The following is a 26,327-nucleotide window of genomic DNA, read 5'->3' as shown; positions in this document are numbered from 1 at the left end:
TCCAATAAGGCCGTGACAACAAAAATAAGTCACACTATGGCGGAATAAATTCAACTACACATGTTTGTTTCATCACAACTGGAGACCAACATCTGTCCGGTGAACTCCACAAAAAACATATTTCATGTAAGGAAGAGTTTATATGACCTGCAACATGGTCAAGCAAGTTCATGTTTTCAACAGTTTATTAACAAGAACCACAGAGTTATCACAAGTCAGCACAAAGACAACAGGAGTACTGCACTTTCAGCACCATTTCAACTTAAACATTTTAAACATAATCAAATCAAGTCTACACTTAGTTTAATACACTGAAAACAAACTTAAAGATACTGAAAACAATTTAGCCCAATCAATGTTGCTAAATATCGTGTCGCTGTACATGGTACTGATTTCTGTGTGTGTGCGCGCATGCGTGCAGAGGTGATTTTTGTGTTGTTTTTTTACTTTCCCGACTTGTAGACTAGTTGAATGCTAATGCCATCCTCTTTTGTGTTGGCCAACTGTCTATGGCTCTGTCATACTGTACGTTTTTAGTTTTTGTTGTCGTAAGCTAGCAAGCATTTTAGCTCAGTAGCCTAACTTCATCGCATGGGCAACAATGAACCAGCTAAGTTAGCTAGCTAGTTAATGTGAGCCTAAAAGGGCTAGGCTATGTATTGAACTTCAATCGTCTCAGGCCAATGGCACAACATTCATTAATGGTTAGATCAGAACTGGTGTCATAATCATTGGCCTGTACAGAGAATTAAGTCAAAACCATGAGCTAAATCCCCATCTCCATCCATGGCTTAGGAAAGGCCTGATTTAGCATGCAACCCAAAGTTGAGCTCAGTTCAATGCTGATTGGCAATTTCTTTATAATTGTTTTATCAAGGGAGGCCAAATGCTTGCTGACATCAATCAATCAAATGCTATGGCAGCAGCATGTCATACTATTTCAGTCCAGACAGCATATGATACATAGGCTACACATATTGCGACGGAGGGGCGCTGTTTCCCTCACTCTGATTATTTATCCACTGAGATTCAGCCACTGGCGAATTTACTGAAAAATATAAAAACACAGAGACAGAAGATACATTATTTTATATATACATTACCAGTCAAAAGTTTGGACACACCTACTCATTCCAGGATTTTTATTTTATTTGTACTATTTTATACATTGTAGAATAATAGTGAAGACATCAGAACTATGAAATAACACATGGAATCATGTAGAAACCCAAGAAAGTAGCCACACTTTGCCTTGAAGACAGCTTTGCACACTTTTGGTATTCTCTTAACCAGCTTTGAGGAAGTCACCTGGAATGCAGTTGTGCCTTGTTAAAAGTTAATTTGTGGAATTTATTTACATCTAAATGCGTTTGAGCCAATCAGTTCTGTTGTGAGAAGTTAGGGGTGGTATACAGAAAATGGCCCTATTTGGCAAAGGACCAAGTCCAAATTATGACAAGAACAGCTCAAATAAGCAAAAAGACACAACAGTCCATCTTTACTTTAAGACATGAAGGGCAGTCGCTATGGAACATTTCAAGAACTTTGAGAGTTTCTTCAAGTGCAGTCTCAAAAACCATCAAGCGCTATGATGAAACTGGCTCTCATGAGGAAAGAAGACCCAGAGTTACCTCTGCTGCAGAGGATAAGTTCATTAGTTACCAGCCTCAGAAATTGCAGCCCAAATAAATGCTTCCCAGAGTTCAAGTAACAGACACATCTCATCTCAGAGGAGACTGTGTGAATCAGGCCTTCATGGTCAAATTGCTGCAAAGAAACCACTACTAAAGCTCACCAATAACAAGAGACTTGCTTGGGCCAAGAAACACGAGTAATGGACATTAGACCGGTGTAAATCTGTCCTTTGGTCTGAATTTGAGATTTTTGGTTCCAACCACTGTATCTTTGTGAGACGCAGAGTAGGTGAACAGATGATCTACGCATGTGTGGTTCCCACCGTGAAGCATGGAGTAGAAGGTGTGGGGGTACTTTGCTAGTGACACTGTCAATTATTTATTCAGAATTAAATAATACTACAGCATTCTTCAGTGATACGCCATCCCTTCTGGTTTGCGCTTAGTGGGACTATCATTTGTTTTTCAACAGGACAATAACCAAACACATCTCCAAGCTGTGTAAGGGCTATTTGACCAAGAGGGAGAGTGATGGAGTGCTGCGTCAGATGACCTGGCTTCCACAATCACCCGAACGCAACCCAATTGAGATGGTTTGGGATGAGTTGGTCTGCAGAGTGAAGGAAAAACAGCCAACAAGTGCTCAGCAAATGTGGGAACTCCTTCAAGACTGTTGGAAAAGCATTCCTGGTGAAGCTGGTTGAGAGAATGCCAAGTGTGTAAAGCTGTCATCAAGGCAAAGGGTGGCTACTTTGAAGCATCTCAAATGTAAAACATATTTTGATTTGATTACCACTTTTGGTTACTACATGATTCCATGTGTGTTATTTCATAGTTTTGATGTCTTCACTATTCTACAATGTAGAAAATGGTAAAAATAAAGAAAACCCCCCTTGAATGAGTAGGTGTTTACAATCTTTTGACTGGTACTGTATATATTGTTTTATTGGTCAAATATATCCACTGGCATCCATGAATACACACCACTGTAACGCAACACGAGTTTCTAGTCTCTATTCATTACATCTCCAGCAATAATGAGAACAATGCAATTTTGCACTAGCTATGTGTGTTCAGGGTGTGTTGAGTGGTGTGATGCAGGATTCACACTTGTCAAAGTGAGCAGGCCTAGACTCATTCAGCTCCACTCAGTCTTCAGTCTGTGTCCAGCATTGTCACCTTCAGTTCAGTCGCGATGTCTGTATTTATGCGTACACGGAATCCCTTTTACGTTGGTACGTTTTATTACACCATTTTGTTCTCTCTCTTTCTCTCTAGTAGAGGTGCTTAATATATCACAGAGAGGAAGTGTAGCATCTAGTCTTTATTATCTTAAGCATTGTTGTTTGTGTAGCCTAGTCGCTGATAGTGTTCTTCTCTATGCAATGTGGAATGTGTCCATGCCTTCCCGCGACACTAAACCAAACACAGGAAACAGACTAGGCTTGTACTACTTTCAGGAACTATGGCAATCATTCACATACCGGCCAGGAGTAGAAATTGCCATATGCATGACATCTTAACAAAAATACTACTGTGAGGAGATGAAGACAAAATGCAGTGTCATTTCAGCTTCTTACCAAATACAGATTACGCTTAACATGTTATTTTAATTCCTATAAAAATGATTTACCACTCATCCGACTCTGAATTCCAGGCTGGGAGACGAACCATTATCATTTTAAGTGATAACATCCCTTGCCATGACAACATTGATTAATTTTCTTTCTGCCAGGTGTGAGGTTTAGATATTAAAAGAAGCATGTGCTTCATTAGCTCAGACAGACAGGTTGTCACTATCTCGCTCTGCTTTCTTCTGTCTCTCCCCGCTCCTTGTTTCCAGCCTGTCTTGGGGCCAAGTCCAACTGAGACTCACATGACAAACTCTTGATCAGGTTAAAGCTGACCGGGGCTTTAGGTCAGTTTAGTCAGTGGGAAACTGCTATTATTAAGGAATTTTATTTAGTTCTCTATCATATGTACAGCAGGTAGCCTATTGTTTTTGCCAGATAATCTTTATTTTCTCATACTATGTTTTACCCTTTTTCTTGTAGCACTTGGTGACAAGTATTGTGCCAGGGGTAGTATATCTATTCCCCCCCCCCCCACACACACACACACACACACACACGCACACACACACCCGGCGGCAGCATAGTGTCTCTTCCAGTTCTGCTCAGGAGACGTTAAACTTGTGGGAACTGAGATCTTTTGTCACAGTTTCCTTCAGATCCACACAATGACACTGATGGTATCCTGTCGCTTTACACTGTACTTTAAGTTTTACTGTGGTAGAAAATAGGTTTTTAGAAGCCTGTCAATCCAATAAAAAAAATGTAAAGCACTTTCAAAGCTATTTCTCCCAATTAATGTAATTTCCCTCATCTTCTAATTCCGATTCCCCTGAATTATGAAATGGGGGGGAGTGTCTGACACCTCTCTCCGAGGGGTCTTCTCTCCTGGACCTCAACAGTAAGACCCCTTGTAGCCTGGACTCCGATGTACAGTCTTCGCTTATTTATTGCAGTCCAGGCAGGAACACAGTACAGGAGGTCTGTTTTGGGTTTCAGTTTCAGCCTGGTTGCTGTCCGGATCCTCTTTCACTTCCCTGTATGTTTCTGCTCCATTGTTACTGCTATTTGATGGCCTGGCTAATGGGGAGGTGGGTTCTGAGTCAGTGATTTGTCAGCAGAGAACCTAATCTCTGTCCTAGCCCTACTTTTCCTCAGTAGTTAGGTTACGGAGCATGACTTTCTTGCTCTGCTGACCTGTCAAACCAAAGTTGGTCCAATGAATTAAACTGTATGCTAATGTTGTTTGAAAAACGTCACGCCGAAGGACAATATGAACATTTTTAAATGTCTTTTTGCAAAAACATTTGTACCTGGCCATTTAGAGGCCATCCAGACAACCATCACTCTACTATATGACATTATCACTAGTAGGAGACTCTCGTCCCTATAACAGCTATGTTTCAATTAATTCCTTGTTCGTTCCAGATGCTGCTGGAGGAACCATAATGAAGAATGGCATGGTCAGCATAGACCCCATTTCCACAGCACAACCAAGCCCAGACCTCCACAACCACCATGAGCACAACAAGCCCCCCCTCACCCAGCACTCCCTGCCCAGTTATAAGGCCTCTGCCGAGCACTACGGCAGCCCCCAGCGGGGCCATGATGACCAGGACTGCAACAGCCTGGCCTCCCAGGACTCTGGCATCCCCACCCTGGAGATCAATCACCCTGAGCACATCCACGCCCACCCACACCCAGGAGAGAGTGGCTTTACCCTGGGGTCGAACCACCACGACCAGGGCCCCGCTACTCTCTCTCTGGACCAGTCTGGAGACAGCGCTTGCCTCCGCAAGTCCTCCACCTTCCCCCGCAGCAGCTACGACTTGGTGCGCCTCTTCAGCCCCGCCCCCAGGTCCAGCGCTAGTGTGGGAGTCATCGCAATGGGGATGAGTGGTGTGGGAGGCAGAGCCCTGAACCGCAGCGACGACATCTCGGTGTGCAGCGTGTCGAGTCTGAGCACGGAGCTCTCTGCCACGCTGTCGGCGTCCAACGAGGACATCCTGGACTTCATGGTCACCTCCGACTCCAGCGCCATCGTCACCATGGAGACTGACGATGGCGGCAGCGCCCACTTCTCAGACGTGGCGCTGTCGTTGTCGCCAGGCGGTGATATCGGCGGGGGTCTGCGGAGTCCGCGGCGGAGACACATGGGTCTGGGGGCAGAGGATGAGGGCAAGCCCAAGATGCTGGGGCCACTGGCTAGCTTCTTCAACCGGTAAGATTAAATCTGCCTACACAGTGAAGGTTATCACTATGTGATCTTGACAGTGTGTGTAAACCAATTTTCTATGCAAATCCCCCATTGACATAGTGCATTGTTTTTATAAGAAATGTGAGTTACACATAGCAGATATGCGTAAGATTCAGTGCTTACAGTAAACACATGCCCCATATTTTCTGTACAGCTATACCACATTATTGAAAAACATTGCTCAAACTTGCTGTGCTAACTTCAAAAAGCTCACTCACACCTCTCGACACACGCAGAGTCGGGTTCCGTCAACTTGCCTGCCCTGTGTACAGTATAGTCTAGGCCGGGGGTGTTTCACATGTAGCTCCCTGGCTAGCCTATATCCCCAGTATCCTTATTGGTACCCTTGCACAATCTCGGTAATCAAACAGTCACCAGTTATGTTTGAGTGGGTGTAGTTGCTTGTGTGTGCAGTCCATCTGTCCACAAACACTCATCAGGGCTTGGATGAACAAAGTGTGCAGACTTGCCAACATGCACGCATTTTGCGTACCAACTACGCAATTCTCTGTCCATGTACTAGATTTGACTTAAAAGTACGCAGAAATAAATAGGGCCTGATTTTTATTTTTAATGTGTATGTTTTTACAACATTTTACGAGGATCATGCATCTTGATAGACTGCAACAGTAATTATGATCCACGTTACACAAAGCATTATTTATTTATATATACAGTGCCTTGCGAAAGTATTCGGCCCCCTTGAACTTTGCGACCTTTTGCCACATTTCAGGCTTCAAACATAAAGATATAAAACTGTATTTTTTTGTGAAGAATCAACAACAAGTGGGACACAATCATGAAGTGGAACGATATTTATTGGATATTTCAAACTTTTTTTAACAAATCAAAAACTGAAAAATTGGGCGTGCAAAATTATTCAGCCCCTTTACTTTCAGTGCAGCAAACTCTCTCCAGAAGTTCAGTGAGGATCTCTGAATGATCCAATGTTGACCTAAATGACTAATGATGACAAATACAATCCACCTGTGTGTAATCAAGTCTCCGTATAAATGCACCTGCACTGTGATAGTCTCAGAGGTCCGTTAAAAGCGCAGAGAGCATCATGAAGAACAAGGAACACACCAGGCAGGTCCGAGATACTGTTGTGAAGAAGTTTAAAGCCGGATTTGGATACAAAAAGATTTCCCAAGCTTTAAACATCCCAAGGAGCACTGTGCAAGCGATAATATTGAAATGGAAGGAGTATCAGACCACTGCAAATCTACCAAGACCTGGCCGTCCCTCTAAAATTTCAGCTCATACAAGGAGAAGACTGATCAGAGATGCAGCCAAGAGGCCCATGATCACTCTGGATGAACTGCAGAGATCTACAGCTGAGGTGGGAGACTCTGTCCATAGGACAACAATCAGTCGTATATTGCACAAATCTGGCCTTTATGGAAGAGTGGCAAGAAGAAAGCCATTTCTTAAAGATATCCATAAAAAGTGTTGTTTAAAGTTTGCCACAAGCCACCTGGGAGACACACCAAACCTGTGGAAGGAGGTGCTCTGGTCAGATGAAACTAAAATTGAACTTTTTGGCAATAATGCAAAACGTCATGTTTGGCGTAAAAGCAACACAGCTGAACACACCATCCCCACTGTCAAACATGGTGGTGGCAGCATCATGGTTTGGGCCTGCTTTTCTTCAGCAGGGACAGGGAAGATGGTTAAAATTGATGGGAAGATGGATGGAGCCAAATACAGGACCATTCTGGAAGAAAACCTGATGGAGTCTGCAAAAGACCTGAGACTGGGACGGAGATTTGTCTTCCAACAAGACAATGATCCAAAACATAAAGCAAAATCTACAATGGAATGGTTCAAAAATAAACATATCCAGGTGTTAGAATGGCCAAGTCAAAGTCCAGACCTGAATCCAATCAAGAATCTGTGGAAAGAACTGAAAACTGCTGTTCACAAATGCTCTCCATCCAACCTCACTGAGCTCGAGCTGTTTTGCAAGGAGGAATGGGAAAAAATTTCAGTCTCTCGATGTGCAAAACTGATAGAGACATACCCCAAGCGACTTACAGCTGTAATCGCAGCAAAAGGTGGCGCTACAAAGTATTAACTTAAGGGGGCTGAATAATTTTGCACGCCCAATTTTTCAGTTTTTGATTTGTTAAAAAAGTTTGAAATATCCAATAAATGTCGTTCCACTTCATGATTGTGTCCCACTTGTTGTTGATTCTTCACAAAAAAATACAGTTTTATATCTTTATGATTGAAGCCTGAAATGTGGCAAAAGGTCGCAAAGTTCAAGGGGGCCGAATACTTTCGCAAGGCACTGTGTATATATATATATATATATATCTATATATATCAAAAATAAATATAAACATCTTGGCATCAAACGGAGTCGGGGTTTTAGAAGACTGCGTGATGAAGAATGAATAAGTGTCCAGTGTTGGCTATAGAGGCACTGCTTCTAAAATGTTTTTGCACTAGATTTCAAAGAAATACAATAGGCACCTTTCACATAGACTCAAACACCGGACTCTTCTAGCGAACAGCGTTCAGATTCCCTTTGTGGTAGCCTGCTTAAGCTTTATTTGTTTTTGTGTTGATTAGGAACCGTGTCAATAAACCAATACTTGTGAGCTGGCCCAAGTGATTGGCCCTGTTTGAGAGGTGACAAGCGTTCCTTTACTATAGAGACTTGGGGGCATTTGCTAAGAAAAACGTTATAGATAATTATCTCTGTGCTAATTCCACAAAACATTTATTTGATATGTTCTGTACTTATCAGTATGACTATTTTATTTGTTTTGTAAATACCTTTTTAGAGGATTGAACTGAACCAGGTGTGATTCATAATGGTTGTCTAAGCACATGTGGTCATGAAAAAAAGTAAGCATACAATAGGTCCCATGCAATAAGAATATTAGCAGGTAATTTTGCAACTCATTGTTATTGCAGCTAGTCAGTAAAGCTATGTCAGATGATGAGTGAGGAGACTGCGGGAAACAGACAGAGCAGCAGTACCCGAACCCCAAAAAATGCAGAGTACACATGCCTCAAAGTTCCATTCCTGAATGGAACGCTGTCAATAAAGTATTCCAACCTTTTATAGACTTGATTTGGTACAATTCTATAATTGTGATCAGACTCAAACAGTGCGGGGGAACCCCACTTCGGCACGTGCTATGCAAACAAGTTGAAGCTCCAATTTGCCTCGTGCGTCTGGTACTCTAAAAAGTTGGACAGGGTTGGCAGGTCTGAGTGTGTGTGTTTTGGCTTTGTGTATTTCGGGAGCTTAGATGGGAAATTATACACTGCTCAAAAAAATAAAGGGAACACTAAAATAACACATCCTAGATCTGAATGAATGAAATATTCTTATTAAATACTTTTTTTCTTTACATACCGTAGTTGAATGTGCTGACAACAAAATGACACAAATTATCAATGAAAATCAAATTTATCAACCCATGGAAGTCTGGATTTGGAGTCACACTCAAAATTAAAGTGGAAAACCACACTACAGGCTGATCCAACTTTGATGTAATGTCCTTAAAACAAGTCTAAATGAGTTTCAGTAGTGTTTGTGGCCTCCACGTGCCTGTATGACCTCCCTACAACGCCTGGGCATGCTCCTGATGAGGTGGCGGATGGTCTCCTGAGGGATCTCCTCCCAGACCTGGACTAAAGCATCCGCCAACTCCTGGACAGTCTGTGGTGCAACGTGGCGTTGGTGGATGGAGCGAGACATGATGTCCCAGATGTGCTCAATTGGATTCAGGTCTGGGGAACGGGCGGCCCGTCCATAGCATCAATGCCTTCCTCTTGCAGGAACTGCTGACACACTCCAGCCACATAAGGTCTAGCATGGTCTTGCATTAGGAGGAACCCAGGGCCAACCGCACCCTCACAAGGGGTCTGAGGATCTCATCTCGGTACCTAATGGCAGTCAGGCTACCTCTGGCGAGCACATGGAGGGCTGTGCGGCTCCCCAAAGAAATGCCACCCCACACCATGACTGACCCACCGCCAAACCGGTCATGCTGGAGGATGTTGCAGGCAGCAGAACGTTCTCCACAGAGTCTCCAGACTCTGTCACGTCTGTCACATGTGCTCAATGTGAACCTGCTTTCATCTGTGAAGAGCACAGGGCGCCAGTGGCAAATTTGCCAATCTTGGTGTTCTCTGGCAAATGCCAAACGTTCTGCACGGTGTTGGGCTGTAAACACAACCCCCACCTGTGGACGTCGGGCCCTCATACCACCCTCATGGAGTCTGTTTCTGACTGTTTGAGCAGACACATGCACATTTGTGGCCTGCTGGAGGTCATTTTGCAGGGCTCTGGCAGTGCTCCTCCTGCTCCTCCTTGCACAAAGGCGGAGGTAGCGGTCCTGCTGCTGGGTTGTTGCCCTCCTACGGCCTACTCCACGTCTCCTGATGTACTGGCCTGTCTCCTGGTAGCGCCTCCATGCTCTGGACACTACGCTGACAGACACAGCAAACCTTCTTGCCACAGCTCGCATTGATGTTCCATCCTGGATGACCTGCACTACCTGAGCCACTTGTGTGGGTTGTAGACTCCGTCTCATGCTACCACTAGAGTGAAAGCACCGCCAGCATTCAAAAGTGACCAAAACATCAGCCAGGAAGCATAGGAACTGAGAAGTGGTCTGTGGTCACCACCTGCAGAACCACTCCTTTATTGGGGGTGTCTTCCTAATTGCCTATAATTTCCACCTGTTGTCTATTCCATTTGCACAACAGCATGTGACATTTATTGTCAATCAGTGTTGCTTCCTAAGTGGACAATTTGATTTCACAGAAGTGTGATTGACTTGGAGTTACATTGTGTTGTTTTAAGTGTTCCCTTTATTTTTTTGAGCAGTGTAGTTTCCTCTGTAGTAAAACGCAAACCTTCTCACACCTCATCCTGTGATACCATCTTTTGACACAGAGACACACAAGTGCATATACACACCAGGGTTTCTGAGATTTTAATTGGATATTTGAGGAATGTACTGGTCATCCATATGCATTTGGGTGCGTAACCCATTAGGGCGTCCGCCCACGCAGCCAGCGCCATCAATTAACAAGGGTTATCGGCCAAATGAGCCACATTTACAGGTCTTTAACAGCCTATAGTGAAATACACTATTCCTGTTTCGATTAGGGTTGAATATTTTGCTGGTGTTTTACAAATGTTCCATCCTGAGATTTAATCACTTTTCTGCCAGGTAACACAGTATTTCTCGGCAAAACTGGAAGTGTCATTCAAAGCATTATAAAGCATATAAATAGGCCTATGTCTGGATACTAAATGAGCCTGATGAGCCTGAAAGACATTTGAATGATTCCAAGCCCAAATGATTGTGCCTTTATCCAGTACATATACGCTACAAAAGTATGTGGACAACTGCTCATCAAACATCTCATTCCAAAATCATGGTCATTAATATGGAGTAGGCCACCTCCCCTTTGCTGTTATAACAGCCTGCACTCTTCTGGGAAGGCTTTCCACTAGATGTTAGAACATTGCTGCGGGGACTTCCATTCAGCCTCGAGCATTAGTGCGGTCCGGCACTGATGTTGGGCGTTTAGGCCTGGCTCGCAGTCGGTGTTCCAATTCATCCCAAAAGTGTTCGATGGGGTTGAGGTCAGGGCTCTGTCCAGTCAAGTTCTTCCACACCGATCTCGACAAACCATTTCTGTATGGACACAATAACAGCACTTACAGTTGACCGAGGCATCTCTAGCAGGGCAGATATTTGACGAACTGACTTGTTGTAAAGGTTGCATCCTATGACAGTACCATGTTGAAAATCACTGAGTTCTTCAGTATTGCATGGCTGTGTGCTTGATTTTATAGACCTTTCAGCAACTGGTGTGGCTGAAAAAGCCAAATTCACTACCTTGAATGGGTGTCCACATACTATTGGCCATGTAGTGTATGATATCGGCTACAGCACATTACAGTTGGTAAAACAGAAAAGCCTGTTGATGAAGCTCGCTATATGCTCTCTTGGGTAAATTAATTCAACTAGCTTCAGTAGGCTAATCTTTTTGAGTGTGGACCGTATTACTGTATTGTGCATAATTCCAGTCCATATAATAATACATCATTCAACCCATAAAACCGGGCGATATACCGTATTTTACGATATACCGGTATTTATACGCTGACTGGTTTGGGTTTTTACTTTACCTTCTAAACCGGTATTTAAATGTTCGTTTTGTTAAATGTAATACCTCCATTTTTATAGTTTACTTCGCTACTTCAGTCTGCTTTCTCTCTCTCTCTCTCTCTCTCTCTCAATGCCCCTTTCCACACATGCCTAGCCCCATCCCATGTCAATCAGTCAAGGAGCGCATTTGTTGTTCCTTGACCAAAAGACACTTGCGATCAGTCTGCATGGTCAATGCAGCACATGCAACAACGTTGTTTTCACTTGGCTTCTTAGTATAAATCCACTAGTGGTCTATAATTACACTATTAGTTTGTGTTTCTTACATCTGCAAACAGCTAGTTTGTCTTTTCTCAGCAAGTTTGGCCTAAATCTTGCTCGCCTTTTAATGCTAATCACTAGTTAGCTAACTAGCTAATGAATGTACTGAGTCAGAGCAAACGTTATTAGCTATATAGCGTGATAATACCAGTGGTGGTGTAGACCTAAATCGGCATGTTTGTGCAACAGTATCTTCTAAATCAAAGAGGAATGCGCTAAGCAAAAATGTTAGCTATGTGAAGTAGCTAAGAGAACATTACATGTAGCCAAAGATTATAGGGCCCCCTAGGAAACACTGACCAACACTTTGGTTCCTACCCTGTCACAATAACTCCTCCCTGGCATTTTCATTTGTTGTCATGTCAAACAACACTGTATTCAAAATGGCCGCTATTATATTCTAACTAAAGAATTTGAATAATTATTATATTTCCATGATTCCAACAGTTCACCCAAATGTTTTACTCTAAATCGCAAGTCAAATCACAGTTGTAACATTTGGTGAAAAATAAGGCCTAGATTGTTTGCCCATAACGTGCCGCTCTACGTGGCAGTCTGGAAAGGATTGCAAATGAGAAATTTACCAATTCAACCAAAAATTATTTAACAGTATTTAACAATCAGAATGGAGAAAGACCCATTAAAATTACTTAATGTTTGTGTTGCCAGCCTAGGGTCACGCACTACTCATACACACCTGGTGCCGACAGAGATCCATCAAATGTATTTATAAAGCCCTTTTTACATCAGCCTATGTCAACGTGCTATACAGAAACCCAGCCTAAAACCCCAAACAGCAAGCGATGCAGATGTAGAAGCACGGTGACTAGGAAAAACTCCCTAGAAAGTCAGAAACCCAGAGAGGAGGAACCAGGCTATGAGGGGTGGCGGCCTCTTCTGGTTGTGCCGGGTGGCGATTATAACAGTACATGGCCAAGATGTTCAAACGTTCACAGATGACCAGCAGTGTCAAATAGTAATAATCACAGTGGTTGTAGAGGGTGCAAAAGGTCAGCACCTCAGGAGTAAATGCCAGTTGGCTTTTCATTGCGGATCATTCAGAGTTCGAAACAGCAGGTGCGGTAGAGAGTCGAGAACAGCAGGTACGGGACAAGGTAGCACGTCCGGTGAACAGGTCAGGGTTCCATAGCCGCAGGCAGAACTGGAGAAGCTAGTTCTAGGTCCCAAGAAACAATCATCTCTGTTTTGTCCGAGTTTAAAAGTAAAACATTTGCCGCCATCCACTTCCTTATGTTTTCCAGGGAGGGCAATTTTGTGGCTTCACCATGTTTCATCGAAATGTACAGCTGTGTATCGTCCGCGTAGCAGTGAAAGTTAACATTATATTTTGATTAATATATAGTGAAAACAATAGAGGTCTGAAAACAGAACTTTAAGGAACACCGAAACTTACAGTTGATTTGTCAGAGGACAAACCATCCACCGAGACAAACTGATATTTTTCTGACAGATAAGATCTAAACCAGGCCAGAACTTGTCCGTGTAGACCAATTTGGGTTTCCAATCTCTCCAAAAGAATGCGGTGATCGATGGTATCAAGCAGCACTAAGGTCTAGGAGCACGAAGGCCAGATGCAGTGCCTTGATCTGACACAATTTAAAAGGTAATTTACCACCTTCACAAGTGAGGTCTAAAACCAGACCGAAGCATTTTGTATACGTTGTTTGACTTCAGGAAGGCAGTGAGTTGCTTTTTCAATTTCTTTGAGAGGAATGGGAGATTTGATATATATGTATTTAAAAAAAAAAAACTTTCTCTGTCAAGGTTTGGCTTTATCAAGAGGCTTTATTGCTGCCACTTTTAGTGAGTTTGGTACACATCCGGAGGATAGGGAGGCATTTATTATGTTCAACATAGGAGGGCCAAGCACAGGAAGCAGCTCTTTCAGTAGTTTAGTTGGAATAGGGTCCAGTATGCAGCTCGGAGGTTTAGAGGCCATTGCTATTTTCATCAATGTGTCGAGATATAGTATACAAAAATAAAATAAATGATTGCCTCGCTTCGAGTCCTTAGGAAAGTATGCCGTGTATTTTTTTTAATGTATTATTTCTTACAAGCATTTCACTACACTCACATTAACATCTGCTAACTATGTGTATGTGACCAATAAAATGTTGATTTGAAGCTAATTTAGTACTTTTATGATTCAAAAACATAAAATACTGTCAAATAACATCATACCATCTCAAAACATTTTGTATACTGTGATATGATTTTTTGGGCCATATTGCCCAGCCCTAACATGCGGCCTACAAAGTTACGAGTATAGCCGAGCGAGTTTGATATTCATTTTGAAATATAACAAGGCCTATTGTATCATTAGGAGGCTGACGCATCCCCTAATGTTTTTAGCCTGCCTCCTTTCTCTCTGTTGTTGCTTCAATCCTTCCTCGCTTTCAACAGATAAATGAATTAAGTTTTGTTGTCCTTAGCTTCATCATTCTAATGACCTCTTTGAATGATATAGGACTAGAATTAGATGCTGAAGGCTTTCACTTCTCTTCAGGAAGATTGAATGCTTTTGGGTCTGCATAAATAACTTCATTAGCCTACCGCAATCACATGTTTGCTCCTCTTTCAAACTACCCGTGAGTTATCAGCAAACAAGACCTTGCGTCCCTCGTTGAATAGTGTATTGGTATAATAAATGCTAAAAAAAATAACATCCAGCAAGCTTTTGTAGTATAGCTTGTCTTACATGGGACTCCAAGAGCTAAGGAGCGTTTTTAAGGAGGCCAGCGGAGCACAGGTGTGTGCGTATTGCGCAAGATGCAGAGGCTGTAAGTTAGACGCTTATTATGCATAACCAATCATTAAATGGCTAAGTATAAGTCTAATACTGCATTGAATTTATTATCTGAAAGGGGTAGGGTAGGACATCTATCTCATGAATTCTAAAAATGAGTATTCAGAAACCTTCACTTTTTCCACATTTTGTTGCATCACAGCCTTATTCTAAAATGGATTAAATCATTTTTTTGTCAGGTCGTTGTTGATTTGTTTCCCGCTCTCTCTTTTCAACAGCTTTGGGCCACTTCACACTCGGTCTGTGCCCTTTGATCTTTTCCTCTTTTTAGAGGTCTCTGTGGTTGGGTGAGTTCATCCCCCGGCATTTCTGTGCTTGTGTTATCCTCCTCCGTTACAGGGGTGCTGATGCTCTGCGAACTTTGGTTTGCGTCCCGTCGCTGTGCTTCATTCGACTGATTTGACTGGCTGCTTCGTAGGAAGTACTGGTCAATGCGAGGTCCCCGTCTCTGCTCTCCCAAGCACCTTTTTCCTCCCTTGATGGATCCTTAACCCCTTTGCAGATGTTACTCTCTCCCAACCACAGCTGCACACCTGAAGTGTGTGTCCTGCTGCTGTTATGGTTGTCTCATGTGCTGTGTTCCTACTCGTAGTCGTTTCCGTTCCTGGGTCCGTAGCCGTGTGATCAGTCATTGAGCCATCTTGCGCCCCAGCTCTCGCAGGCTCTAGGGGTATGTTCCTTTGTTGACTTTCAGTAGCACTTAGCGGGTGTCTCCAAAATACTGAAGCAGCGTCGGAGACTGCCAACATGGGTAGCTAGCCCATGACAGCCCCCGTGGGGGTCTATTCCCTCTGGTCAGCTGTCTCTCCACGCTGTCACACAGACTTTCCCAGTTATCTCTGACACCTGTGGTCACTTCTGTCCTTCAAATGTAACATTTGGTGACTAAGATGGCTGAATTCTCCCTGCCACCACCCTCCGTTCCTCGCTGTGCCTGGTGAGTCCCAGGTTCCACGGACTCGATGGGATTCAATCTTTTCAAACACACTACCGGTCAAAAGTTTTAGAACACCGACTCATTCAAGGGTTTTTCTTTATTCTGACTATTTTCTACATTGTAGAATAATAGTGAAGACATCAAAACTATGAAATTAGACATGGAATCATGTAGTAACCAAAAAAAGTGTTAAACAAATCAAAATATATTTTATATTTAAGATTCTTCAAATAGCCACCCTTTGCCTTGATGACAACTTTTCACACTCTTGGTATTCTCTCAACCAGCTTCACCTTGAATGCTTTTCCAACAGTCTTGAACGAGTTCCCACATTTGCTGAGCACTTGTTGGCTGCTTTACCTTCACTCTGTGGCCTGACTCATCCCAAACCATTTCAATTTAACACTTTTTTTTTTTGTTGTTGCTCACAACATGATTTGAACTCAAAAGTTTTGACCTTTTTGACCAGGTCCAATGTCACCAACCTGATTAAAGTGTCCTTCCTGTTCCATTTATAGGAATGCTCACAGCGAGGGTATGTCTGCGTGATGAATGCTGCCTTGCTGGGCTTCTCTATGGTGCATGTTTGGCTGCAAAGTGGACATCTCTCGAACAACTGCAGCAGGCAACCCTCAAACAATATACTTCCTCATCTTATGAGGTGGTGTTGACTGGAATGGCCTGTGAAAGGGTGATATAATAGACAGCCAAGTGGTAAATTGCATTTTGTTATAAAGAAAGGGCAAAGCTTTTTTTGATAATACTCTGCACAACCATATTGACTCTACTACTTGTATGTGCTTGGTTTGGTAATTAACCTACTAGTTTATCAAACTGGGTGTTTTTTAATGCAACTTCTCATCACACACATTACTGTTGATGAAGCCATTTGTGTCATCAGGGCAGTAACTCTGAATCTAATTTTAGGTTGTCACTAGTTACCAAGGCATCAACCTGCCTATTTCTGCAATGTATTTTCCTAAAATGTGATTTTAAACCTAACTGTTAACTTTACCTAACCCTAACCTTAAATTAAGACCAAAAAGCACATTTTTGTTTTCGTGAATGTTTATGATATAGCCAGACTTTGTGGAAACCCTAAGTCTACATCTGTAGAGCATAGAATAACTTTTGCTCCAGATTGGATTAGATTGGCTTGCTAGCATTATCAAATGATAGTTACATAACCAACAGTATCTAGACCAGTGGTCACCAACCTTTTTCCAAATCAAAATCACTTCTGCAGTCAAGAATCAAGCTGAGACCTACCGTTCAGATTCTTTTTTAAACATGAGCTCTAAAAAAAAATGTAACATTGACCTAATAAAAACAGTTTGGTTGGAATTAGGTTTGTGCAGTAAGCATATTGGCTATAGACCTGGCCTGCCAATCTTAGACCATATCATTTTTCCAAACTCAAAATTTGATAACAAAATAGATCAGCTGGTGTAGCACTTGCGAGGCACGGTTTTTACTGGATGAATGGTACCTGCATCTGATGGTCATGGTGGTTTCAAGACAAGTGTGGTCAAATCATGACATCAGTGATCTTCAGCTCGGAGCTCTAGAAAGATGAGACAGTTTCCAACTTTGAATTCCGAGTTGGATGACCGGTCAACAACAAAAAAATTCCCCGTCGGACCACATTTCCCCCCCCAGAGTTCCTAGTTGTCTTGAATGCACTGAAGTTTGAGATATCCGAGTTCCCAGTTGTTTTGAACATGGCATTAGTCTCAGCGTAGGGACTTAGTCTCACCTTTTCATCCGGTGAGACTGACCAGAGAGAGGGGACAGTCTTCCACCTGATTGCGAAACTTGAGTCGCACCTCATCCGCCTCGTGCACAAATTCATGTTGTTCCTATGACCAGAGGTATTAGAAATATTAAAATAGACCTGATGAGCTGCTAATAATAATAAAAACGCAGGGCTATCGATACACTTTGGTACTCGTTCATTGCAGCTGCAGCGCGAGTGGAAGTAGAGAGAAGCCCTTCCATGTTTTTTTAAATAGTTGAATAAAAACAGTGTTAAACAGTGCTGAATAAGACTTGAACTCACTCATAAAAACAGCTCTTTGCTGTATTCTTTGACAGTTTCTCTCTGGTCATGGTTTTATAGAAGTTATTAAATATCACGTAGGCTAGTATCAAACTTTTTCTGTGGCCGGGGTTGTGGAAGCTATAGGCACGGTGATTGGCGAAAATCCGATTGACCAGCGCAGCAGGCGCACTCAATTGAGCCACAGATCTCCAGGTCCGTCCGGGTAGACGGAGTTTGTATTTTCAGACAAATTAAATGGTTCAAAATGGAAACACTTTCCCTATCCGGTGCGCAGGGCTTCTAAATAAATTGCACCTACCGCTAACAACGCAACATTAATCAAAAAACGCTATATCCCATAATGGACAATATATATATATTTTTTAAATAGCACACACAATATCCCATAATGATGAAGTGAAAAAAAAAAGTGAAATGTTTGCGAATGTATTAAATACAGAAATCTCATTTACATTAAGTATACACACTGAGTCAATATTTTATCTCTAAGAGATAAAGGTCTGCAAAGGTAGACCTGAATTGTACAATGTCTGCCCATTTTATTGTTTTTTTGTAATTCTTCAAGCTCTGTCAAGTTGGTTGTTGATCATTGCTAGATAACCATTTTCAAGTCTTGCCATAGATTTTCAAGCCGATTTCAGTCAAAAGTGTAACTAGGCCACTCGGGTACATTCAACGTCATCTTGGGAAGCAACTCCAGTATAGATTTGGTCTTGTGTTTTAGGTCGTTGTCCTGCTGAAAGGTGAATTTGTCATTTGGAAAGCAGACTGAACCAGGATTTCCTCTAGGATTTTTGCCTGTGCATGTAGCTGTATTCAGTCAATTTTTATCACCAAAAATTCCCTAGTCCTTGCCGATGACAAGCATACCCATAACATGCAGCCACCACAATGCTTGAACATGTGAAGAATGGTACTCCGGGATGTGTTGTGTTGGATTTGCCCCAAACGCTTTTTATTTAGGACATAAAGTTACTTTCTTTTGACACATCTTTTGCAGTGTTACTTTAGTGCCTTGTTGCAAACACGATGCATGTTTTGGAATATTTTTTATTCTGTACGGACTTCCTCCTTTTCACTCTGTCATTTAGGATTGTGGACTATCTACAATGTTGTTGATCCATCCTCCGTTTTCTCATATCACAACCATTAAACTCTTAACTGTTTTAAAATCACCAATAGCCCCATGGTGAAATCCCTGAGCAAGTTTCCTTCCGTTCCGGCAACTGAGTTAGAAAGGATGCCTGTATCTTTGTAGTGACTGGGTGTATTGATACACCATCCAAATCCTAATTAATAACTTCACCATGCTCAAAGGGATATTCAGCATCAGTGCCCTTCTTTGTGAGGCATTGGAAAAACTTCCCTGGTCTTTGTGGTTGAATCTGTGCTTGAAATTCACTACTCAATTTAGGGACCTTACGATTACAATGTGTGGGGTACAGAGATTGGGTAGTTATGAAAAAAATTATGTTAACCACTATTATTGAACACAGAATTTGATTTGATTATCACACTTTTTAAAAAATATATCCTGAACGCATTTAGGCTTGCCATAACAAAGGGGTTTAATACTTATTGAGTCAAGACATCTCAGCTTTTTATAAATTTTTAATCTACACATAAAATTCCACTGAAATTATGGTGTATTGTGTAGTTAAGTGACACAAAATCACAATGTTAATGAATTTTAAAACGTGTGTTACAGTAAAGGGGTGTGAATACTTTCTGAAGGCACTATAATGTTAGCTAATCGGTTAGCATCACCATTTGCCAGTTAGCACAACATGGCTAGCCTGTAGCTGGTTAGCTTGCCTCGCTAGCATTATCAAATGACAATGTTACATAACCAGCAGTATCTAGACAATACACAATACACACGCATGATCTACGACCTAAGTACATTTTAATGAGGTAGCTGCGCTAACGTTAGCTATCCTACCTCACTTTATCAAAAGACTGACTATGATGTCAATCGCCACATTCTTATCGGCAGACTCAACAGCCTTTGTTTCTCAAATGATTGCCTCGCCTAGTTCACCAGCTACTTCTCAGACCGACTTCAGTGTGTCAAATCGGAGGGCCTGTTGTCCGAACCTCTGGTAGTCTCTATGCGGGTGCCACAAGGTTCAATTCTCTGGCCGACTCTCTTCTCTGTATACATCAATGATGTCGCTCTTGCTGCTGGTGACTCTCTGATCCACCTCTACGCAGACGACACCATTCTGTATACTTCTGGCCCTTCTTTGGATACTGTGTTAACAACTCTCCAGATGAGCTTCAATGCCATACAACTCTCCTTCCGTGGCCTCCAACTGCTCTTAAATGCAAGTAAAACTAAATGCATGCTCTTCAACCGATCGCTGCCCGCACATCCAGCTTCACTACTCTGGACGGTTCTGACTTAGAATATGTGGAGAACTACAAATACCTAGGTGTCTGGTTAGACTGAACTCTCCTTCCAGACTCACGTTAAGCATCTCCAATTCAAAATTAAATCTGGAATCGGCTTCCTATTTTGCAACATAGCCGTCACTCATGCTGCCAAACATACCCTCGTAAAACTGACTATCCTGCCAATCCTTGACCTCCAACGCTCTACTCAACAAATTGGATGTGTCGCCAAAGCCCCATACACTACCCACCACTGCGACCTGTACGCTCTCGTTGGTTGGCCTTCGCTTCACACTCGTCGCCAAACCCACTGGCTACAGGTTATCTACAAGTCTCTGCTAAGTAAAGTCCCGCCTTATCTCAGCTCACTGGTCACCATAGCAGCACCCACTCTTGGCACGCGCTCCAGCAGGTATATCTCACTGGGCGCCCCAAGCCAATTCTTCCTTTGGCCGCCTTTCCTTCCAGTTCTCTGCTGCCAATGACTGGAACGAATTGTGGAAATCACTGAAGTTGGAGACTTATGTCTCCTTCACTAACTTTAAGCATCAGCTGTCAGAGCAGCTTACAGATCATTGAACCTGTACATAGCCCATCTGTAAACAGCCCATCCAACTACCTTGTCCCCATACCGTTATTTATTTTGCTCCTTTGCACCCCAGTATCTCTACTTGCACATTCATCTTCCGCACATCTATCACTCCAGTGTTTAAATTGCTATATTGTAATTATTTCGCCACTATGGACTATTTATTGCCTTACCCCCCTTATCTTACCTTATTTGCACACACTGTACATATACTTTTTTCTATTGTGTTATCGACTGTATGTATGTTTATTCCATGTGTCGTTTGTGTTGCACTCCTTTGCTTTATCTTTGCCAGGTCGCAGTTGTATATGAGAACTTGTTCTCAACTGGCTTACCTGGTTAAATAAAGGTGAAATAAAGAAATTATCAGGCTAACTACTCCACTGACTCTTTGGAGCTAAAGAGGCAGCTGTTTCATTCAAAAACAAATCTATTGTGATCTAATTATAATGTTGCTAGCTACGCTAGTTATCTAGTTGTGGCCATCTGGCTAGTGTCAGACGGAAGAGGAAGCGAGACATCGCTCTCCCTAATTTTTTGGGTCAATGAACGAAGCATTACAGTCAATGAACGAAGCAGACTAGACCCAGCTACTAATACATTGGTGCCTATGGGAGAGCCACCCCATATAAGCAGACCGGAACTTATTTTTTATTTTTTTATGGTAAACCGGGACATCTTTGTTTTATTCACCATCTTTTGGTATCAACAAGGGCTTACTACAAATTCTAGCTAGCAACAGTAGCACAGCTTGATAGTTAGCTAACATTGGCTGTCTACAGCAGGCACAAGCCAAACATCGCTTAACTTCTTATGGTATAGGGGACGCGTGCGTCCCACTTGGCCAAAAACCAGGGAAAATGCAGATTCAAATAAATTAAATCACACATGTAAGATACTCAATTAAAGCTACACTCGTTGTAAATCCAGCCAACATGTCAGATTTTAAAAGGCTTTTCGGCGAAAGCATAAGACGCTATTATCTGATGATAGCACAACAGTAGCATATTTCAACCCTGCAGGCGCTACACAAAACACAGAAATAAAATATAAAACATGCCTTACCCTTGAGCTTCTTTTGTTGGCACTCCAATATGTCCCATAAACATAACAATTGGTCCTTTTGCTCGATTAATTCCGTCCATATATATCCAAAATGTCAATTTATTTGACGCGTTTGATCCAGAATAAAACAGCTTCTAAAATGCGCAACTTCACTACAAAATATTTCAAAAGTTGCCTATAAACTTTGCCAAAATATTTCAAACTACTTTTGTAATACGACTTTAGGTATTTTTAAACGTTAATAATCGATCAAATTGAAGACGGGTCTATCTGTTTTCAATAGAGGACGAGAGGAAACTAACGCTACTTTTCAAGTCTTGGCCAACTCTCAACAGCGTTACCCTTCTCCAGGATGGCCCTACTTCTTCATTGCACAAATGAATAACCTCAACCAAATTCCAAAGACTGGTGACATCCAGTGGAAGTGATAGGAACTGAAAACAAGTTCCTAAGAAATATCGTTTGCCAATGAGAATAAGTGAACAGACAGAGACCTAAAAAAAAAAAGAAAAATCTGAACGGTTAGTCCTCGGGGTTTTGCCTGCTACATAAGTTCTGTTATACTCACAGACATGATTCAAACAGTTTTAGAAACTTCTGTGTTTTCTATCCTAATATGCATATCTTATATTCTTGGCATGAGTAGCACGAAGTTGAAATTGGGCACGCTATTTATCCAAAAGTGAAAATGCTGCCCCCTATACCTCCAATTGTGGCCTGTAGTATTTTAATGAGGCTGATCGGCATACGATCTGTGCTATGTGCACATCAAAAAGGTTGAATATTCTTGCCGTGTCTGAGGCTTTAGGCCTATTTTAAAATAGTGAATACATGTATGGGACTATGGCCATTGACGGAATTACCATAACCCACTCTGAAGTTAATGAAGCTGTTTTTAAAAGTTCAACAAAGAGTTTTAACGGCTGGTTTTACATCCCTCTCGATCACAGCTGAGCTGTTTTAGTGCAGGTGGTTTGTTATTTTCACCTTTGCGTACCACAAATTCCCCTACTTGCACTGCCGCTTGTTTTCCTCAGCTCTGAGTTGCCTTCCTATCACGACTATCACTACTTTCAAACTAGCTTGCCAAACCAGTGTTTGACAACAGCACTGTGGCGACAACAGCATGCGCTCTGTGTCAAGGTTTATTCAAGTTTACACACGTGTTGTAGGCACTGGGGCCAGCCACTTTTCTCTGCTGCTCCCTCCAATCAATTACTCTGCTCTCTCGCTCTCTCTCTCTCGTGTGTGTGTGGTTACACATCCTCTTTCTGCACTTAACACACTCACTTTCTCTGTCTACACACATACATTCTCTCTTTCCCCTCCCCTTTTCTCAGTCAAACTCCTTCATTCTTACGGGGAGTTGGTGGTAGAGTGGGCTGTGGTTAGGATCTTTGAATGACACAGAACACGGGGTTACCTCTCAGCTGTGGGTGTCTCTATCCCTTAAAAAATATATAATTTTCTCTTTTATCCTACTGAATACAACTATGGACTTCAGGCTTGACTGAATGAGAGGCTCTACTTCATACTAAGGAGTTTCTCTGGGATTCTGAGAGCGAACAGACTGCTCTTGCTGAGGATCTAAAGAATTTCTCTCTCTGGACAGTGGAGAAAATGTTGTGGTTTTGCACTGGCACACAGACAGGATGGCTGCCCCTTCACTGTCCTCTTCATTGACAGGTCTGTGTGTACGAGAGGGCTATTCTGGCTTTAGAAAAACCAAACCATCACTTCGAAGTTATCTAGGGGCTATATTTCTGTTTTCTACCCATTTTGTTTTCCTAGCCTGGATACGAATCCATTTCTGCTAGCATTCCACTCCTTGTGTGATATGCTAAACATGACACTGGGAGTTGTGCGTGTGGGGGGCATATGACGAGGAATACAAGGACTCGAATGTTAGCCTGGGTACTAGTCAGTAGTTTCCCGCTTGACACAAAAAGAACACTCTGCCATGTGAGTGGTTATGAGGCCTGGAGGGTTTTCCGTTTAGGCAAAGTGTGTGATTGTGTGTACCAGGTGTCATTATGACACATCGCCTGGAAAGGGGAACAAGTACTTGAAGTTCTGAATATTCTCTTACTGCTCTATCTGTTGTGACGGTCATGTGTTTTGTTGTGTTTAAAGCAGTTCTGGTACACACTTTGGGGATTTGTCTGCTTTTTAAAACTTTTCTGAAACTTTTTACATTATTCACTGCTTAGGGCCTGCATTATTCACGTTTGAATACTGAGTACAGAACATCTTGTAGAATCTGCCCCTCCACATCAGACTATTTATTGTAATGTTTACTAAAGCAAATGATTACAACCAACCACGTGTGAATCCGTAGTTTCCTTGTGGTAAGCTAATAGGAAAAGGAAAAATAGGCCTAGGTTATAGTCAAAACTTTGCGTTTTAGCTAATAGGAAAGATTAGCAAACTTTGCTCTGTGGCGGTTTCAGTCAGTGCCCAGCTGTGCCCCCTGCACCCCTGAACTTCCTTTATCACAGCGGAAGTTACTGCTGTTTAAGACTGTGTTTATAGTGCTTAGTTCTCTTCAGTTATTGATTAATTTTCCCTGTAGGTAGGTAGGTAGATAAGTCATTGAGAACCAAATGTTATTTTACAATAACGACCTGTCCGCAGCTCTTCAAGCTACTTTCTAATCTAGATTCAGCATTGCAGGCAATGTTTCTATTTTTGCATTATTCTTGTAAAAAAAATAAAAAAAATATGTGCCTGTCCGGTTGTATATTGTAATATTTATTTTTGACCCAACAATATTCTTCTCTGACAAATCGTTACTTAACAGCGTCATAACAATGTCTGCTGGGCCTGGTGTTGTGTAAGTAAATGTAATATTTACATGCCAGATCTCCGCTACTGATACAGTGCTATAGTGCACACCCACTTCCCTGTGCTTTCATCCCGGTTTGCACTACCTCCAGAGGGATGAAGGGAGAGCCTGGTGGGAGACGGGGACCGAGGTTAAAGAGGGATCGGAGAGGAGTGGGACACAGAGTACGTTTGCATTGAGTTGCACCATACTTTGTCAACGTCACATGAAAAACTGCTTCCTAAAATTCAAGTTGTGTTATCATTTTTTACTCCCATCATCAAAATCACTTTTGAAGAACGCATGTCATTGCTCGTTCACTGCATTGCAATGTTTCAATTGAAATATTTCCATATTTGCCAAATTGACAGGAGGGCCTTCTCAGGTTTGGCTTCTTGTCAGAACCATAACATCGTGGACTTGGCCTCAGAGCCTGAGATTGCTAATTAGAAACACACACAGCTGCAGTCATAAACACACGTACTAACATGATTCATGTTCTGGCCTGGGCACTAGGCTTTTTATTGTCCCTCTGTTTTGAGAACCAGCAGGCATACTGCTCTTTGTTTGACGTGAGAGACCCACCACCAACCAAGTTTTTCCATTTACACAGCCCCTAGTGCACATTACTGTTAGGCGACACATCTTTCATGTTTACCTTCCTGACATTTTAAAGGTAGACGGCGATATGACATAGATGCCGAAATTAAACAGCATAGTCGGTCAATTTCTGCAACAACTTAAAATGTTGATGTGCGGTTCTCGACTCCTCTGCTGTTCTGGTGCCGTGGCTAACACGCTGTGAGCCGCGTGAAACGGACCCGTGCACCGATGCAAGACTTTGCTCTCACACAGTATCCTTGCTCGTCTCATCTCAGCATCTTCGGTGCTGCTCGTGGCAACGTCATTTTGCCGAGTCTTGCTTTTAATGAAGGGTGGAAAGGTTGGAAAAGTCACAAAGGATTAATGGGACCTGGCTACCTAGCTCTGAAACCACCATCTGCGGGGAACACTCAGCCCTAACGCCCACCTCCCCACAGTTCCCAGCCGACCCTTCTCCGGTACGGGTCCTCTATTCATTTTAATGTGTTGACAATTTTAATAGTATGCATACCAATGGTCCAATATTTTCGATCCCTGCTGTGCGTACACTTTTGGTGGTCTGATAGACTCAACACGAAACGTTTCTCGTTTAGGCCCAAGACCATTGGCGCCGATATGTCATATAAGGCAAAATCGGATTTAAGGAACATTTTGTGCGTACTGGTTATACATTTGCCCCTCGCCAGTCTTTCTCTAGATATGCATGTTTTATTCATCTTTAAAGGTTAGCAAAGGTGCAGTGTGAAACTCTGGAACTTGTTTTGATTGTGTAACGCATTTGTCAACATGTTGTGAGCCATTGAAAGGATTAATCTAAGGTCAAGTACCAGAGGCTAGGCTTATATATTCGGCTCAAGTTACTACATCCTTTTTTAGGCCGCAATGATGGGTCTATTAGATGCAGGTTACACAGTGTCATAACATGCCATGTCACCACAGCGTCCAATAGTGCAACTGGGTGGGCTCACTGGACCCAGAAGGGTCATCAGAAAAGGCAGGTCACAGATAACGATCATGGGACCTTTACTGGGACTACCGGAGTTTGACCTATTTCTCGAAGGAGAAGAATGTTCAGATTCAGGCACTGCCCTGGA

At 42.4% G+C, this 26,327-nt stretch overlaps 1 protein-coding gene across 6 annotated transcripts in view; it reads left to right on the top strand.

Moving 5' to 3' along the window:
* The window catches only part of LOC110531883 (TBC1 domain family member 14), a 70,940-nt gene that overhangs the window by 1,046 nt on the left and 43,567 nt on the right, over positions 1-26,327 (top strand). For all 6 annotated transcript variants that reach the window (XM_036987787.2, XM_090184074.1, XM_021615359.3 and 3 more), the window contains one exon: positions 4,634-5,426. In XM_036987787.2, coding sequence (XP_036843682.2) covers positions 4,634-5,426 — 793 coding nt within the window. The remainder of the gene's footprint in view (positions 1-4,633; positions 5,427-26,327) is intronic.

This window comes from Oncorhynchus mykiss, chromosome 9 (assembly GCF_057628025.1).
Source record: "Oncorhynchus mykiss isolate SJ-2025 chromosome 9, ASM5762802v1, whole genome shotgun sequence".
Classification (NCBI taxonomy): Eukaryota; Metazoa; Chordata; class Actinopteri; order Salmoniformes; family Salmonidae; genus Oncorhynchus; species Oncorhynchus mykiss.
The sequence above is the reverse complement of the archived record's forward strand: the minus strand, read 5'-3'. Positions and strand labels throughout refer to the sequence as shown.